This window comes from Lepisosteus platostomus, chromosome 1 (genome assembly GCF_059453375.1).
Source record: "Lepisosteus platostomus isolate fLepPlt1 chromosome 1, fLepPlt1.hap1, whole genome shotgun sequence".
NCBI lineage: Eukaryota > Metazoa > Chordata > Actinopteri > Semionotiformes > Lepisosteidae > Lepisosteus > Lepisosteus platostomus.
The window spans coordinates 75,395,798-75,415,047 of NC_142611.1; the positions used below are offsets into that span (position 1 = coordinate 75,395,798).

Genomic DNA, 19,250 nt, shown 5'->3' on the forward strand with positions numbered 1-19,250 from the left:
AAATATCATATTAATTAAACAATAAAATAGAAGAAACATGGATTTGTGTAAACAGACATTCATTAATATACAATTCAAGATGCATTAAATTAATGTATTCTTTCTTTCCATCATTAACTATATCTAATAATGAAATCTTTCAACTAAAAGAAAGTGAAACAATGATGATGTTTTGCAGATTATTCACTTGTTTTGTGTTTAGCTATGAACATGCTAGAACAAATGTAATTTAAAAAGGAAACAGATGACTCACTAATATGGGCAACTACTGTATACAGCGTAATTCATAAAACGAAACCAAATTAGTTTTACGTTAAAGCTGAACATTAAGTGCACTTAAGAAGTTTTACAAGTGAAATAATTTCAGAACAACATTTCATAAATGTCTTTTTTATTGTTGTTAAATATTTCAGCTACAATATTCTCAGTTTTCCCCATGGCTATCGGTATCCAGAATATGAAAGTGTAAGTGACAGGTCACTTTATAAAAACAGCCACCTGTGCAGCAGGGATAACACTTTGAAGATCAAATGACAAAACTTTATTCTTGGTTTTACTCAAGCAAAGCTATAGCACTACAGTCTTACTATGGCTACAGCAGCTAGCTGTAAATGGATTCACATCCATCCATTTTCTGACTGCTTTTTCCAATACAGGATCGAGAGCCAGATCAGGAGCCACAGCCTATCCCAGCAACCAACAGGTGAAAGGCAGGATACTCCAGTACATCTTTGGACTGTGGGAGAAAATAAGAGCACCTGGCAGGAAAGCAGGCAAACACACAAACAGCATCCTAGGTCTGGAATTGAACCCGGGGCCTCAGCCCTGTGAGGCAGTAATGACAACTACTGTGTCACCATGCTGCCCATGTGGTACAGTAGATCAACCTACCTGAGAAGTACTTTCAACCTAGTTATCTGTGTCTCAGCTAAATCACTTTCCTAAATCTGTATTGTAGACAGAGCTAGCTAACTTGAATGTTTTGACATTATTTAATATAAGTATACTGTACCTATACTTATATCAAACAAAGTAGTTTGAACTACTTTGAGACTGATTTGTCAAATATATATTCCTATGGATAAACTGCATAGCTCCCGTGAAGGCCACACCAGTACCTACTCTTCTCTTTACCTTCCACTAAGAAACACTGTATCCCCAAAAAGATTTAGCAACTCTCAGTAACCAATACAATACGCAAATAGTGACCTCCCAATCTTGATAGATTCCAAAACTCTACTGCTTAGACTTACTATAAGTGCCACCTTCCTCCTGGGATAGAGTTTAAAGAATAAGGCAAAATGGGCTTGTAAACTCAATTCTTTAGTCAAAAATGAAATGGACAGATTATTTTTTTATTATTTTTCCTTAAACTAAGACTGTGATCATACTGCTCAATGCAGTTGTATTAATTTGGTGCAAGTGCTTTAGTTGACTTATTTGCTTCCACTTTAGGTACTCAGCATTGCTGCTCAGGTATAGACCATGATGTGGCTAATTAGATGTGGGTTAGTCTTTTTTCTACCACGTTTTGCATCCACGTGGATATCATCAATATAGTTTAATATCCTCAGTTACTGTGATATATATATATATTTTTGTCTGAGACATTATTTTATACTTCTACTTATTATACACATATAATTTACGATTATACACATGGAAGACAGGGATAACACTTACCTTAATTAGATTTGTGACGAATACACTAAAATGAACAGACAACGTAGGGAGCGGCCACAGACACAAATGTTGAGATCTTAATCAACCATAGTTTCAGAGGACTGCACTTACCTGTGGACACAGGCTATCAATCTGGGTGGCTGCCATACGGACAAGCTTCACACCTTCTTCATTATTGGAAATTGAACAAGCCAGGTTTGCCACCTATAAAGAAAGGGATCCAATGTGTTTCTCATTCACAGGAATAGAAAACAGCTAGAAGGCAATATAATTTGTGAATAACACATTTTTATTGCAGGTCTTAGAAGAAAATCAAAGACTCGTGTACTTGAAAATCTATGAAAATATATATATTTAGTTTGCATTTAACTGGCAAGGATTTTTATACCTCTGTTTGTTATAGTACTGTTCTTGTTTATATAATTTTGGAGTTTGGAGTTGCAGTTACACTGCACAAACCTTAACCTCTCACTTGTTAGGACAGTGTGAGTACAATGGTCAAATTAAAGTGTACTTGAAGAATTAAACAAAATATATACTGAGAGGTACAAAAAACACAACAAATGAAGATCGGAACTACTAATATTGTCTTTTTGTTACCTCTCTTTGTATGTACTCTGAATCAAAGTTGCAAAAGCTCTGCAGCTTTCCTGTACACAATAATAGATCCTGTTGAAGGAAAGACATATCTAAAATAGTAGAGCACCATTTTCTTAACAATATACAATTTGTTCTTCACAATGGAGAGGCTTGTTGTAATAACTGGTATTTTGATGAGCTAGGCTCATTAGTTTTTAGGATAAGGAGCATTTCGGGTCCATTACACATTTATGTGCATGTGCCTAAATCATTATCAGGGTTTATTGATGCAAAAATCACTTCATTGTATAATTAAGCCACCAGATGGCATATTAAATGAAGCAACCTCTTACTTAATTTAAGCTTGGTAACATTAAGGGTTATTCCTACAAAGTGAGCTTCCATACAGAGCTTTCTAATGTTATTAATTTGGTGGTATTACTGAAACTTTGTGTTTTCTAGAAATATCATGGACATAGTCACAAGAACTAGTATTCAACTCTTAAAATAATGCCTACGGAGGCCAAAAGAAGATATAAGCTGCCTCCTAAACCAAATAGAATACAACTCTCTGCAAGGCTAGATGCCACAAAATAACTGGGATACTATCTCGCTATTCTAAAATGCACCCAATAAACAGGAGAGGCCATTTTTGCAGCAGTTATATCACCCTGCAACTCACAACTGGCAGCCCACTGAAGATAAGCAGGTGTGAGCCTGGCCAGTACCTGGATGAGAGACCTCCTGGGAAAGCTAAGTTTGCTGTTGAAAGAGGTGTTAGTGGGGCCAGAAGCGGGTGCTTACTCTGAAGTCTGTGTGGGTCCTAATGCCCCAGTATAGTGACGGAGACACTATACTGTAAAAAGGCGTCATCCTTTGAATAAGACATAAACCGATGTCCTGATTCTCTGTGGTCATTGAAAATCCCAGGGTGTTTCTCGAAGAGAGTAGGGGTGTTACCCGGGAGTCCTCGCCAAAGTTCCCATTGGCCTTAATGAATCATTGCCTCCTAATAATCCCCATCTATGAACTGGCTTCGTCACTCTGTTATCCTCCACACTGATAGCTGGTGTGTGGTGAGTGTACTGGCACACTATGGCTGCCGTTGCATCATCCAACTGGATCTGCACACTGGTGGTGCTGGAGGAGAGTCACCATTACCTGTAAAGCAGGTAACTTTGAAAAGTGCTATATAAGTGTAAAGAATTTTTATTATTATTAACAGCTGAGGAAGCCTTCACTCAGAAAATCCAAGTTCCCTAAAAACTACAGAATAGCTACATTTGTACAAGGTTCAAATACAGTATTTTGCTGTAATCGGGTCTTTTCAGATTATCTAGAACACGGACCTCTCGCTTAGCACATGATTTATGTTCTGTTTCCTCCTGTCTCCTCTCTCTCTTGTGGTCTGTTCTTCCCCCCTGTTCTGTCTTGATCTGATCTTACACTGTATGGCGTCTTTCTGGACTGTTGATTGACAGACATTTATCAAGAACTTAATTAACGCAAACCAAGGTACAGTAGACTTTCCGATTGCTTTGATCACTGAACTGGACCCACCCACATCTCAGCAAACACCCCCTTTGCTTTGAAGCTGGAAATATTGACACTAGCTACATAAAGAAAGTAGTTAACACTTGAACTTATTTAAAACACTTAACCAAGTTTAAAATTCAATAATCTGCATAATCCCCTGTACCCTTTTTGTTCTCATAAAAATAATAGGAATGTGTGGGATACTTCATTTTTTCAGCAAATCATTTCTGCATCATGTAATACAGCTACTGACTCAGAACACTATTATTTCTACTAATACCACTAACAATATTGCAATAATATATAGTGCTAGGTATCCCAAAACATTTTACGTGTACTGTAACAGGGGACCCATTTCATCCACCAGCACCCACCTGGACGAAGGCAGCTATTATTCAGCAGTAGTCTCACTACACAGCAGACAAGGTGGAAAATAATTTTAGAAAGACGAGCTTGTATGTCATGGGATTTTGAAAGATGATGTTGTCCTGCCTTTGGGTCAGCCTCATCTGAAAGATGGCACCTCTTAAAAGCACGGCACCCAAACTAGGATTTGGTGGGGCTCTGGTCCAGAGGGAGAAGTGTCACCAACTTGTCCACCAAGATCACTTGCACAAGAAAATTAATTTACCTCAGAGATGTGATTCCCTGTAATGGGAAACCCTGTGCCTTCTGGTTTTCTTTCTCAATAAAGTACTGCAGTTTACGAGTTATTAAATTGAATTGTTTGCTTATATTTTGAAAACTATTTCAGTTCTTAAACAATAGAAATGGGCTATAAACTAGTATGTAACCTGCACTGCACTACGTGCTAGATTCCAGCTCTCCTCTCACTTAGGTTTAGTGTTTCAATTACTTGATTTTTTTTCTCCCCTCCAACACCTCCCCAACTTTGGAGGACATGTTTCTTTTTAAAACATTTTGCCCTTCTTTTCATTTCCTTTATATATTTCTTTTCCTTCCTTTACTTTCTAAACATTTTCATTTCCCTTCAAGCCATGTGTCTTATACAACTCTTGATATTTACCACTTTTGGTGCCATTGAGATATACATGTAAGATAAGATCACTTTATTAGTCATATACAACTTCTTGCATTAGGAATATGTCTTTTCACATACCCCAGCTTGCTCTCCATGAGACACAGGCACACAGACAGGGAGACAGAAGCTTGGGTCTTGCTCAGGGGCCCCACAGAGTGGGATTTCTCTACCAGCCATGGGATTTGAACCGGCAACCTTCCAGCTGCAGGCATAGAGCCTTAGCCACAGTGCCACTGCTGTGCCCCTTTTTTATAAGATAAATGTCTCAAGAGGGCCCCATACCAAAAAATGGCTTGATAGATAGAAATTCATCAATGGAGCCATGCAGCACATTAATTAATTAAAAATGAGAGGTGTTTAGAAAGGTATAGGGCAACAACAATTTTAAAACAATTTGAAAGAGAGTTCTGCTCATTATATTGCTTGGAAAATACATCTATAAAGGAAATTATCTGTGTGACCTCTAAGTTCTGTAAGACCTTGTAAGTCCTGAGCACAGATAAGAGTTAAAAATCAATTGATTCAATTAAGGGTTCAATAAGCTCAATTGATAAAAATCTCAATTGGAGTGAAAACCAGAAGATACAGGGCTGCTTCATGACCAGGAATGAAGAACCCTGGCTTTGACATTTTCATCCCAGAACCAACCAGGCTCAGCCTTGTGTGGCTTCTGAGATCTCACAATATCATGTTATACGGTAGTGAACCTGCTACTGTACCTTATCAATGTGCTAGAAAATCGCACAAGGATTCCACATTTCAAAGTACAATAATCACTAATGTAAATGATATATGACTCACACAAAGGCCAAAGTGTAAAATGTGTTTGGCAAAACAGACCCTCATATTTCCTGTTTGTTATTTTATTATGTTCATTTGGTTATATTTTTTACTGACATTATTTCTAGACAATGGCTACAAAGTTAAACAAATATCTCATCATGCTCGAAAATGTGCTGAAAGTCCTTTTAAACCAACAAACAGGCATGGCAGCACATATAAAATATCCTATTATTAAATTATTTGGATGCTTTATTTAAATTTCAGCCAGGTGTTTTAGCGAAGCACACTAAGTGAAGTACTTTGATTCGGTTATAAACAGTACCCCAAAGTATCTGAGACTGAATGTCTCAAACACCAAAGACGTGGTGATTGATTTCAAGAAGATTCCTTAAACCCCCACTCAAACCTTCATCAGGGCTAAATCAGTGGAAATAGTAGATAAATATAACTAGTTGGGACTTTTCTGGACTGTAAGTTAAATTTTTGAGGCAAACATTGATTCTATTTACAAAAAAGGGCAACAGCGTCTATTGTTCTGAAGGAAGCTTAATAATGATAATTCATTGTTGATCATGTTTTATCACCTTTTATTGAATCTGCTTTAATGTTACCCTGATTTGCTAGTTTTGGAATATGAAACTGAGGAGTAAGAACACACTGGAGAGTATTATCAAACTATGTCAGAAATTCATTGGTGCTGATCTTTAAGGCCTACCCCACATCAATCAAGAGTTTTTCGTAAAGCATTCTCCATTCCAGAAGACCCTTCACACACTTTGTTTTACAAATACCAATTACTCACCTCAGAACACAAATACAAATTTCCCAATTATAAAACAAATACTGTAGGTCTAAGTTCTAATTTATACCTACTGTATGGCTATAACCTTGCTTATCAAATGATTCTTGTATGTGCATGTGTATTTTTTATTTGTGGGTTCTCTTTATATAGTCTGCTGCTAAAACAAATAGTGCCCCTTGGGGATAACAAAAAACTCTATCTCTCTCCCATCCCGGATTCATGATTTTAACTTGTAGCCTGTCTTATGAGTCTAAGAACCTCAACAACTGCACTTCACTGTTGTTATCCAAAGGCCACTCCTGACATTGTTCCAAAACTGAATTCTATAACTGGGTAGTGTCCAAGACACAATATCCAGCCAAAAACACTGATCAAATTTAGCCCAAGACATAGTCCTTCATTTGAGTTGCTTTTTAATGGATCTATATGGAAGACAAGCATATCTCTTCCTACACATCTTCCAACTGCCCTGAATATCTAGGAATTATTCATATGGCTTATAGGTTTATTAAATATTAAAAACATACTTGTTTTACGGCACCACAAACTGATTTTTACCTGAGCTAAATGCGATTGCCATTAAAGGATGAGAAGGATTGCATTCGGTAATTTAAAAGATGGCATTCTCAGGTTTTTTTTTGGTTGTGAATGCTAAAAATCCTTATTGTCATATACAGTATATTCACATAGATACCTGGACTCATAAACATCTAAGAACATTTATACTGTATACAAATAGAGAAATAGCTGTCTGGCTGCTACGTCTGACTTTGTATAAATGTAGGATTCAAAGTCTCTTTAGATGGTTCTGCCACTTCAGCATTGTGCATCGACTAAAGCCAATTAATATTTATACCCATTTAATATATTAGCTCTTCATGCTTCACAAGGTAGTTGAGGCCAATCCATGTAAAACACTTCCTAATTTTTCTTTATGGATAAATTGATGTTTAGTAGCAATGGTCAGTTATTTCCAGTTGTTCCCCCATAATGTGGATTATGTCCCCTAGAATAGGATCCTTATTCTAGGGGACTTTAATATACACATTGATTCAACTTCCTCCAGTCTGGCTAAAGACTTCCTTTCTCTTTTGGGATGCTTTGACCTTGCTCAGTTTGTTTGTACCCCTACACATAACAAAGGACACACCTTAGATCTAATTATTGCAAATGACTCCTTTGTCTCCCACTGCTCCCCCCTTGATCTAGGCCTCTCTGACCACTTAGCCATTCTCTTCAATCTGGAATTACCTGTTTCTAACACTTCCCCCTCACGCTCTGTAAATTTCTGCAACTGGCGATCAATTGATCACCCAAGGTTTGCAAATTCTGTTCTGTCCTCCTTATCCTGTTTCTCTTCCTCTGACCCTCTAGAGGACAAAATACAGTTACTTGACAATGCTCTTTTATCTACCCTCGACACCTTTGCTCCTTTAAAAACTCGAACCATCTCCTTCTCTCGCCCTGCCCCCTGGTACAATGACCATCTGCGTTTCATGAAGGCAGCCTCTCGCAAACTTGACCGTAGGTGGCGTCTTTCCGGCCTAAATGTACATTATCAGGCCTGGAGAGATTACTTATCTGATTATAAGGTTACTATAGAATCTGCTAGATCCACCTACTTCTCTCACATCATTGAAAATCACCAAAACAATCCCAGACATCTTTTCTCCACCATCAACAGACTGCTCAAGCCAAACTGCCCCACCACATTACCTGCCTCATCACAACTTTGCAACACATTCTTAGATTTCTTTAGTTCTAAGATTGACAACATCCGGCATCACATTCTCTCCACTACGGATATAATTTCCACACCTCCTCCCTCCTCATCCAACTTCTCTGGTTCCCGTCTCTCCAGCTTCTCTCTTCTTGACTCAGCATCCCTAAACAAACTAGTTACGCGCATGAAACCCACCACATCTATTTTAGATCCCATTCCCACCACTTTATTCCAGTCCTGTTTCTCTTCTCTCTGTCCCATTGTCCTCAATATAATACATGAATCCTTGAGCACCGGCATTGTACCAACGGTCCTCAAAACTGCTGCTATTACCCCAGTGCCAAAGAAGCCTAACATGGCTCTCGACAATCTTAACAACTTTCGCCCCATCTCCAACTTACCCTTTCTCTCTAAAATTCTAGAACGTGCTGTCACACTTCAGTTACATAACCACCTCATGACAAACAACCTTTTCGAACCCCTCCAATCTGGCTTCCGTCAACTTCACAGCACAGAAACCGCCCTAGTCAAAGTCACCAACGATCTCCTAATAGCTTCTGATTCTGGTTCTCTTTCCATACTCATCCTTCTTGATCTCAGTGCTGCCTTTGACACTGTTGACCATAACATCTTGCTTTCTCGTCTCGAGACTGTGTTTGGAGTCTCTGACACTGCCCTCAAATGGTTTAAGTCTTACCTCACTGATCGCTGTCACTTTGTCTCTCTCAATGGGTACAGGTCTGAAATTGGTCTTGTCAAGTCTGGTGTCCCTCAGGGCTCAATACTGGGCCCCTTGCTCTTCAGCATTTACATGTTCCCACTTGGTCAGCTTTTAAGATCACATGGCCTCAGCTTTCATTTTTACGCTGACGATACTCAAATATACATCCATACCAAACCCGACACTGATGTGGCTGTCTCTATTCTATCTAATTGCATCTCTGACATAAAAATTTGGATGACTCAAAACTTCCTTCATCTTAACTGTGACAAGACTGAAGTCATGCTTATTGGTACCCCCCATCAACTTCGTAAAGCCAGTCCTGTAACCCTGTCTGTAGATGGCTCTGTACTTGAGCTCCAATCAAAATTGAAAAACCTTGGGGTTATATTCGATTCTGGCTTAACATTCGACCCACATGTACAGCATACTGTCAAAACATCTTTTTTTCACCTTAGAAATATCGCAAGACTACGCCCTATGCTATCATTAACTGTGGCTGAAAAGCTGATCAACATATTTGTATTCTCTCGAATTGACTACTGCAATGCTCTGCTCCCTGGGGTATCTAAATCTACTCTGAACAAGCTGCAGTATGTCCAAAATTCAGCAGCCAGAATCCTGACCAGATCTAGTGCAAGTGTTCACATTACTCCTATCCTGGAGTCCTTGCACTGGCTTCCGGTCAAATTCCGCGTAGACTTTAAAATCCTCATGCTCACCTACAAGGCTTTACATGGCTTGGCACCTCAATACCTGTCTGAACTTTTATCGCCCTACTCCCCACCTTGCAACCTCCGCTCTTCAAATTCTGCCCTCCTTACTGTCCCCCAAGCCCGTCTACATTGTATGAGCGACAGGGCCTTCTCCTGCTATGCCCCCAAGCTCTGGAACTCCTTGCCCAAGGATATTAGAGAGTCACCTTCTCTAAACTCCTTCAAATCCAGACTCAAAACCCTCCTTTTCAGAAAAGCCTTTACTTAACTGGTTCCATTCCTCACCCCTCTGCTCTTCTTAATACCATCTTCCACGGTCTCCTCTATTGTTATTGTTGTATTGTTGTAATTATAATTGTGTCCTGTCTTGTGAAATTTTCTTATTTATTGTTGTAGTCTTCTTATTTATTGTTATTGTCATCCTGTAAAGCGCTTTGAGAAGCCACCTTTAAAGGCGCTATATAAAATAAAGTTTATTATTATTATTATTATTATTATTATTATTATTATTATTATTATTATTATTATTATGTGTGTTTGAAAGTTAATTTGTTAGTTGCCTTGCATATCTACACACTTCAATCACTTCTTCACAAGCTTATGGACGACATTAATGATAAAATGTTTTGATTTGTACCTGAGCCATTGCTAACCTGCCACTTTGACCTGAATGTCATCACTGATTCCTTCAGTGGGCAGCACAGATGAGAATCTGACAGCGTGAGATCTGGGCTGTTGGCTATGGCCTTCTGCAACATGACAATGTGTGATCACAAAAGAAAAGAGCTGCAGTGAGTGTGCAGCGAGTTAAGAAACCCAAACTGTTGCCCCATCAACCTTACAATCCGTAAGCACTGCTAAACTTATATCATATATATGGTTTAAATTCGAATAACCTATTCCAGGTGTATTTTTAAATATGACATAAAGTAATTATTATAGAGAGGTATATTTATGACTTAAGTTTAAGCATGACTCATGCACTTTTGTTTCAAGCAAATGTGCATCTAATATCCAGCTGCCTTAACCTTAACAATCACTGTGTAGATGACCTAAGGAACATGGAAAAACATTAGGAAATAAAATAGTCATTATATGCCAGAATTATGCAAACTATGTGAACCGTGTAATGTGTCATTTAATTAGCTATTATGTGCATAAGGCCTGGAGTACTTTGACCTTTACTGTAAACATTCAAGAGCAGACAGTTCTGTCCTACTAATGGAAATGGTGGCTACCTGTACACAGTCACAGAAAAGGGGAGACATTAAAACATTTGTACTTTGTGGGTGCAAAAGAAGTAGAAGGGGCATTTTAGGAGAAGAATATTGAATATTGAGATTCTAATTTTAATAGGATCTTTCAGAAATGTTTAAGAAATACTGAGCAGTCTTCTTTCCATGATGATAAACTGAGCTCTTGTAAAGCTGGAGTATGTTTGTGACAGGGAGCAAGGGCCTTATTTAAAACAACTAAAAATATCACTATCAACAAACATCAGACAAAGGTAACATAAATCAGATTTGGCCTTCCTAGGACATTTAATAGCACAGTTAATTCTGAAAGGCAACTAAGGCCTGAACTATGGCCAAAAAAAGCGTACAGGAGTTATATTAACCAATCAGAAGAACTTCATTGTATTAAAACACTATCCCATGGGCATTTACATGTCAACAAAAAGGACAGTTCTGTCTCCCAAGATTCAAAGAGCCCTATTCTTGGTATGCCCTGTTTGCAAATAAATCCGCTTGTCAACACATGTGGAAAAGAGCACTTGAGAGGATATAAAAATGACCTGCTAAGTGCATCAGTCTGGGTGTTCTCTCTTGTTAAACATACAACTTCCACATTGATCCCTCGAGAATTTCCCAGTTTCATAATCAGATTGCCTTCTAGCATAACCCATGGGGGACTGTTCTGCTGTTTGTTTAAATAAAGCAAGATTGACTTGCTATCTGTCCCTTTGGATAACTCCACACTTGCATAGATGAAGGCAAAAATGCTGCTGTGAGCATTTTATAAATTCGCTCCCTGTGGTGATCCATACAATCCCAAGAAAAAAAGGAATTTTCTGCTCTTTTTGCAAGAATTTTTAAGTCTTAATTCATTAACATAAAGTAAAACAGCAAAATAACAACAATTCTCAGCCTCATGCAAAATCCACTCACCTATTCGCCCATCAGAGTTTTTCATCTCATTAGATAAAAAATAAAATATGCAGTATATACACACCCAGCAACCTCTACCCCTAATGAGCAAAACACCAAAGTGAAGAAAGAACTTATAAATGATTTAAGAGACAAAGAAACCTCTCATACAAATGACCAAATACATGTTAATATAAAATTACAGCCTTCAGCTGACTCTCTTAGTAGTTCAGCTACTCATTCTGCCTCAGAAGGGACGAGGAATGAAGAAGAGGGAAGATTTTATGATCTTAAACCCCTCCTTTAGGCTAATAGCAATCAATAAAAAATATTCACCACACTGAATTGCATAGATAAATCTTAAAAACATTAAAACATTACAGCACAGAGATATTTCAAAGTCATTTAAACAATCTGAGAACACACCCCTTTTCCAATCCATATAAGCACATCCTGCAGAAGCACTCATGATGTACTGTAGATGGCTACCACAGTTAAAGTAATGGTATTTACACTTGCTACTCCCTACTGGACTTTACAGTTTTTAACACAGAAAAGGAATCAACTTGCAGGTAGACTACAGGTTATGTAGTGTTTTACAATGTTTCAAAAGTGGTGTTATTACTATTATTTCTATTTTAAATTCTACATCGCTTTGAGTTTCAGCGCAAACGAAGAGGAAAATAACAGAGTACCAAAAAGATCTTCATACTGATCACAGATGCAGTTTCATGTTATCTAGCCAAAGAAAAAAAAGCTGAAGACACACTTAAATGGAAAGACTAATAGCAATATACTGTACAGTATGTGATGCGTGTATTAAATGTGAAAAATGCAAATGACTAGTTAATGTTGACACCATCTTCATCGTAGTCCTGTACTCAATTCACGTGTCTTATTTAAGCTGCCACTGCTGAAAGGGATTGAACATAGTCAGCATCCATGATTCCCAATTAGCAGCAGCGAGGAAAGAAGCAACATTAATTATACCTAGATCACCCTTTCCTCATCGAAATATTTTGAATACTAACATCAGTACACGTTTTGTGCTGATAAAAATTGGTTGCAGGTACTATAACAGAGTTCTGCAGTACAGGATAATTTAGAATCTAAAACAGTCACATCATGTCTGGACCTGTAAAAATTACAGCAGGTTCTTTGATATGCAACAGCAGCTACACAGACAACAGCTGGTGACAGATATCGCATGTAAGCATGTGAATGTTAATATTTTCAGCATATGCATTGTCATAAAAAGCATTCTTTAAACAAATTCTGTTCTTCACTCTACTTTAAGTAAGCTTTATCATCTGTGCAGTGTTAGTCTCTACCCGAAAAACATAAATGTTTCCTCAGACTTCCTATCTGTTTTGTTTCTCTTATTACCTACCACAGAAAACATCCCTGCATAAAAAACACAAGGTGGCACAACAAAAGGAAGTAATTCAGCGCATTTTCCTCTTTAAGTAGTAACGAGGGTGAATCTCAAATTCTAACCAGTCATTCTTCAAAGAAGCCCAGAGTTTGAGACTTAACCACTTGGCAAGGCTGCTCCAGACAAATACAGAACTCGGCAAAGAAGTGTTTCCTGATCTGCACTATAAGTTAATTTTTAGTTTCTGGTTGTGACCCTGTGTCTATGGTTAGCTACTTAACCTGAATTATTCCCCTAGGTCGACCCTACAGTATGTATACTGTTTAAGCTACAGACAGGGAACTAGTGAATCTAAGTAGCAAAACATGGTAGCTCTTATACACCAGACTATACAGTTAGATCAAATGTCCTCTCAATCTTCTTTGTTCTAAACAGATTTAGTTCCTTTAGCCTATCTGTACATTATATGACAATCCCCTGAGACCAGGAACTACTCTAATTGCTCTTAACTGAACTCTCTCTAAGGCTACGATATACTCTGTGTAATGTAACAACATAAACTGAATGCACTGAGGTCTTATTTATATGTGTTCAGCGAGGCCTAAGTTCCACTATCTTTGTTAATATAAATTCATTTTGTTACTCTTTTTTATTTATATTATCTTGAAACAATCTACATAAACACCCAGGACTTTTTCATCGCTGATTTCCTGCAGCTGAGAATCAACCAAGTGATTCATGTAATTTTTACACTTTATATGTAGATGATTTTGCACTTACTGTAGGCATGTTACATTTCTTTTGCCAATTGTCTACTAATTCACAATTTTAAATATTTTTTTAGAATTCACGTGCTGCTGTTTCTATCATCTGCAAGTATGCTAACTACATCTATCCATTTTCTAACCATTTTATACAGTACAGGGTCGCGTGGGAGCTGGAGTCTATCCCAGTAAGCAAAGGGCACAAGGCAGGATACACCCTGTACAAGTCGCAATACACACACAGTCATGGACACAAAGAAGCACGCACTCACACAAGGGCCAATCTTCCGAGAAGCCGATCAATCTATCTGTATGTCTTTGGAACATGGGAGGAAACCGGAGCATACCGTGAAAACCCATGTGAATACGGGGATAACATACAAACTCCACACAGATAGTACCCCAGGAATTGCCCCAGTGTTGGAAGGCAGCAATGCTAACCCCTGCACCACCATGCCATCCATGCTAATTATATCAGAATCTAAATCATTGATAAAATCATTTTGTGTAACAGGATAAAAAAATAACATTTTGATACACCACGGCTTGCAACTAGCCACATATATAAGATGATACTCAGGTTTCTTTTTGTTAACAGGTTCATAATCCATGTGCATACACCATCTTGGATTCTTGCTATTTTTGATGTGACAATCAATCATAATCTTGTATGAGGGACCTTTATTTTAGTCATTTCTAGAAATCTAAGTATCATATGCTATGCTTTAGTTGTATCAAATGTCCTTGTTTCTTATTCAAAAGAATTAGAATAAATCAGTTCATGAAGACTCTGTTTTTAAATCCCATTGTTTTGCAACTTTACAGGTACTTTACTTCAAATTAAAATAATGATTTCCAGAACATCTGTTCCCATAACTAGACCAGTAAAATACATTTCCTGTTTAGGTTTGTCCTCCCTTTAATGAATTTGCAATTCTTTAATATGTGGGTTCAGCTCTCATTTTTAGTGAGAATCGAGATATCCTGGTTATTCATTGACTCTAGTTAAGGTACTATAAATGATATTTAATCATTTCCTTAATTTTAAGCCCCCCTTCCTTATTTAAAACCTCAATTTCAATGATGCTGAAGTTACCCCATACTAATGGAGCTGGTTTTATAACAAGGGGTATGTTATTAAGGTCTTCTATTATGAAAGCATGTGTGAAATATTCATTAGGCGTGTTTAGCATTTCTTTTTTCCTTTATTATTAATCACAAACCTTGAAAAGTACTTCAACTTTACATGTTCTTTTATTTTTGTCTCTATTGAAAAAAACAATTGTCCCAATAGTCTGACTGTTCCAATCATGAAAAAACTTTTCTTCTATTTTTGGTGCCATTCTTTATTCTTTAATAAATCAGTCTAATTACAGCTTTTTTTCAACAGACATAAAGGAAGCTGAATTAATTTATTTAATTCCATATTGTAATAAGGTGGTAGGATCAGACAAGTTGGCGCTTTTTGTTGAACAGTACAGAATAAACCGAAACGCTGTGGGGGGTGACCTGCCATCCTCAGTCACCTGGTCAAGTTGGTTGCATGATTATTAAAACAACCTTTGCTCTCTCAGAACAGGCCATAGCCTGTGTTATGTGCTGCACAAATGGTAGAAAGGGGCAAGAAAGTGCCCAAAGATGAGTCTGTGGACACTTTATGAACTAGTTTTGGAGATGCAAGTATCTTAGCTGCCCAGCCATCTAGAGTAGAGCTCAAAAAAGAGCAGGGACTTCGTGTTATACAATAGTTTTGTGTTTTTCCCCACACACATTAATATAGAGCACTCTTTCCTTAAGTATGTGTTTTGTATGTCCATTTTCCCCCAGACTCACCTATTAATAGATCCATAATACAGCTTCCCACCCATTTTCAGAAAAATTATTTTGTCCGTTTTAAAGTACAGTGTTTAATCATGGACTGATGAATGTGTTCTAGAAAAAAAACCTCCACATTCCTAAATCTGTATTAATTCGCTACATATTCATTCAGATACTTCAGAGAGACACATCTTAGAAGCTGGCGAAATGTACTGTGCATAACAGTCACAGATGAAGTACAATGCCCCATTGAAAACAGAACCATGATAGACTTTCACAATCCCATTACTCCTATGCACTTTCATTTGCCAAACCACTTGTATATTAATACCCAGAAAAGAAACTTGAGGGGCATTAAAAGTTTCACACAAGTAACACAAGTTGTGGAATCAGTAGCATTTATTGAGTTTTTAATGACTCTGTATATTTATTGGGTGTTTTTTTATATTATACAGGCATCTTTTTCTGTAATGCACCTTTCAGCATTTACCTTCCCCCAATGCCCCCTTCCATACTGGCAAAGACAGCTTCCTGTCAGGGTCTGGCAGATGGAAGCTGAACTAGGTCAGTTTCTTTTAGTTTTAAGTAAACCTAATATCCTACAGGGAAATCTTTTCAGCAACACATATCAGGTATCTTGCTTTCTACACTGTGAATAAGCACACTCGAAGTATCTGGTTTGTACAGTATAATAATTTCAATGGATGCAGGGGAAAAAAATGAAAGAGCCATGAGAGCCTTAATTCTTTAAAATGAACAAGAAACAATCTGCAGGATAGTTTTAAAATTGAAGATTGTCCTTGTATAGTACATCAATGAGAAAATTCTATACGTATGCTTTAAGTCAAGAGGACCTTATTTAATCTACTGAGAGTACCTTTGAGCTTCATTGCAAGTATTATAATTTTAAAAACTTTTTGGTTTCTCTTAAATGTGCTAGAATCCCCTCAGCAACACAGGAGGGATAAAACCCCAAAACATTTTAATCAAAATTGCAAATGGCATTTTTTAAGCTTAATACCACATAAGAATACTGTTTCTTCCCCAGATGTGTCCATCTTTCTCAGCGTTAAAATTTCAAACTGTACTAACTGGATGACCTTGCAAGCTCTTTGGATTTTTATCACTACTGGGGATTCTCCAAAGGCAGAAGGGAAGAGAAAAGTCCTTTACACCAACGCCTTCATAAGTGGCTTCAGAACTTTTGCTGCAATGATAAAATGGGGATGTCCCTGTAGCACTAATGGCTTCTTCCAAAGTTGACTCCCTTAGAAACACAGAAAATTTAAATTGCCAGTAGCTTTAAACTACAGGATTTATGAAGTGCTCCCTAGTCAGCCCAAGAATGACTTTAAATTACAATTTCCCTGTGATAACAGATTGATCAAACAAGGCAGCCTTAAAGCCCAAGTTACTGCATATTTCACTTGTATTTAACAGGCTTCCAGTGAGCACTGTCCTGTTCATTACCATAGATGGTAGCAAGGAATTAAATAAGTAGTGAGGGTATTAATTCAATGGTGGAACTTATAATTATAAGCATTGAAGTGCTGCAATTTGTTGAATACCATCAGGCTCTGGAGATTTGTTCATCTTAAGTACGTCTAGTACATGTAACACTTTGGACACACCAATTTAATATTATTTAATCCAGTTGCACATTAAATATGATACAATAGACTTGATGTCTGTACCTTCCTTGGCAAACACCTTTGTAAAATATTAATTAGGTCAGTTATTACCCTGTCATTTTCTATCTCTATCTCTGAGACACGGTGTACTTTACTGGTATTCATTTGTTGTAATACCTAAAAAAATGTATTCATTTTAGACTCCTTTGCAATATTATCTGTTTTAGTTGTTTCTTGGCCCTTCTAATATTTTTTTCACATTTGCTTGAATCTCATTATACTCATGTTCCTCAACAGAATATTGTTCTTCTAATTTATAACCATTAGAGTCACTGCTTTCCTTTGATTTACTTTCTCGTGAGAGCAATTTCATTAAATTGTTTTGGATTCCACCTGTACATTTTCCATATATATATTTCAAAACGTTTTAACTGAACACACTTCTCTAATGGTTTTCTCACCTTTGATTTTCTCACTCTTGATTGCATGAAAGACTAAATCAATATGAACATTCCCTCTAGCAGGTGTTCTGACAACCAGAGTACGAAAACAGTCATTGGTTATAATTGGTTCCAATTTCCATACCATTCATTTTCCATTTCAGTTTCTACTGCTGACATTCCTAATGGCTTTTTCCAATGTATGTGGGGAAAGTTCAAATCTCCCATAAGAATTACTTCTCCATCTACATACAGTATACAGTACATCCACAATTTTGTCATATAAGACCGAAATATAATTTATATCTGAATTTTGTGGTATGTAGCACCTCGCAAAAACACCTTTTGAATGTTTTTTGAAGCGTTACCAATACAGATTGTGAGATCCCTGATTTACCTAGATTAAGTTCTTGTGGTTGAAAGTTAAAGTATATTGCTACTCCTCCACTCTTCCATCTTTCCTCACATTATTGAAAGGATGGTACTATATGCACTAATGCATTTGTAATTTGTGTCTTATTTGCCATGTTTCAGCTACTCATAAGAATATTGGAAAAGTTAAAAATGAGTGGAGAACATTTGGCATATCTAGCATGTTTGGTAGTAGCTAATTATTCTGAAGATCTCATCCAGCCATTTCTCCAGGGTATCAGTTTAAATAACATGTTTGGACAGCCTATTCTATACACCCACAGTCATTTGGGTAGAATTGCATCCTGTTCTCAGTTTTAAATACATTTCCAAGTTGTTTTCACTGGTGTCCTTTTATTCTTGTTTCACAGTCTAGTCCATTGGCTTGACTTTATCAATGCCTTTGAGGAATCTTCTGGTCTCATAGTCTTCTCTGTTCAAAGCTCAAAATCATTCACAATTGCATGGTAATATATTTTCTTTTATATCTTGTATTTTTTCTTAATAATCTTTCCATTATTATTCCATTTTTATTATATAAACTTTTAAGTACCTTTTCCTTTAACATTTTGTTTTGTTTTCTTTTGGGTTCTCATTTTGATTCTACTTCCTCCTTAACAGTCTTATTATCCCCCCCTTGTTTTAAAACATTTCTGAATCTCTTTGTGACCAGGAAACATCACTGGCAGGGACAAAAGTTTCTTAAAGGTACACAATGAACATTTTTATTATCTAGCACATTAAAATGCCACAAAGAAACTTAAGTTTGCAATTTCGATCAATGACAAAAACATTTACATTTACTAAAACATAATTTATCTTCGGTAGTTAGTGTGGTGCAGCTGTTTCATTTAATATCACAGATTCCATTTAGATATTTTTTTTATTCCTAGTTGTTTCCACTGTGCATTTTTCAGGTACAATTTGTTAAAGCTGAGTGTCAATTTGCCTTTAGGGAAAATATTATAATTATTACTCTACTTAAAATGATGTTATGTACACCAGAAAAAAATACTTGTTTATAAAACAAAACATTGGTCTCATAATTTGCCATGAATAACATCAATATGCACTCATGC

At 37.0% G+C, this 19,250-nt stretch overlaps 1 protein-coding gene across 3 annotated transcripts in view; it reads right to left on the reverse strand.

Annotated features, from left to right (window-relative positions):
* Positions 1 to 19,250, reverse strand: part of ctnna2 (catenin (cadherin-associated protein), alpha 2) — a 562,621-nt gene that overhangs the window by 55,408 nt on the left and 487,963 nt on the right. For all 3 annotated transcript variants that reach the window (XM_088637613.1, XM_088637605.1, XM_088637621.1), the window contains one exon: positions 1,795 to 1,887. In XM_088637613.1, the coding sequence (XP_088493739.1) occupies positions 1,795 to 1,887 (93 nt within the window). The remainder of the gene's footprint in view (positions 1 to 1,794; positions 1,888 to 19,250) is intronic.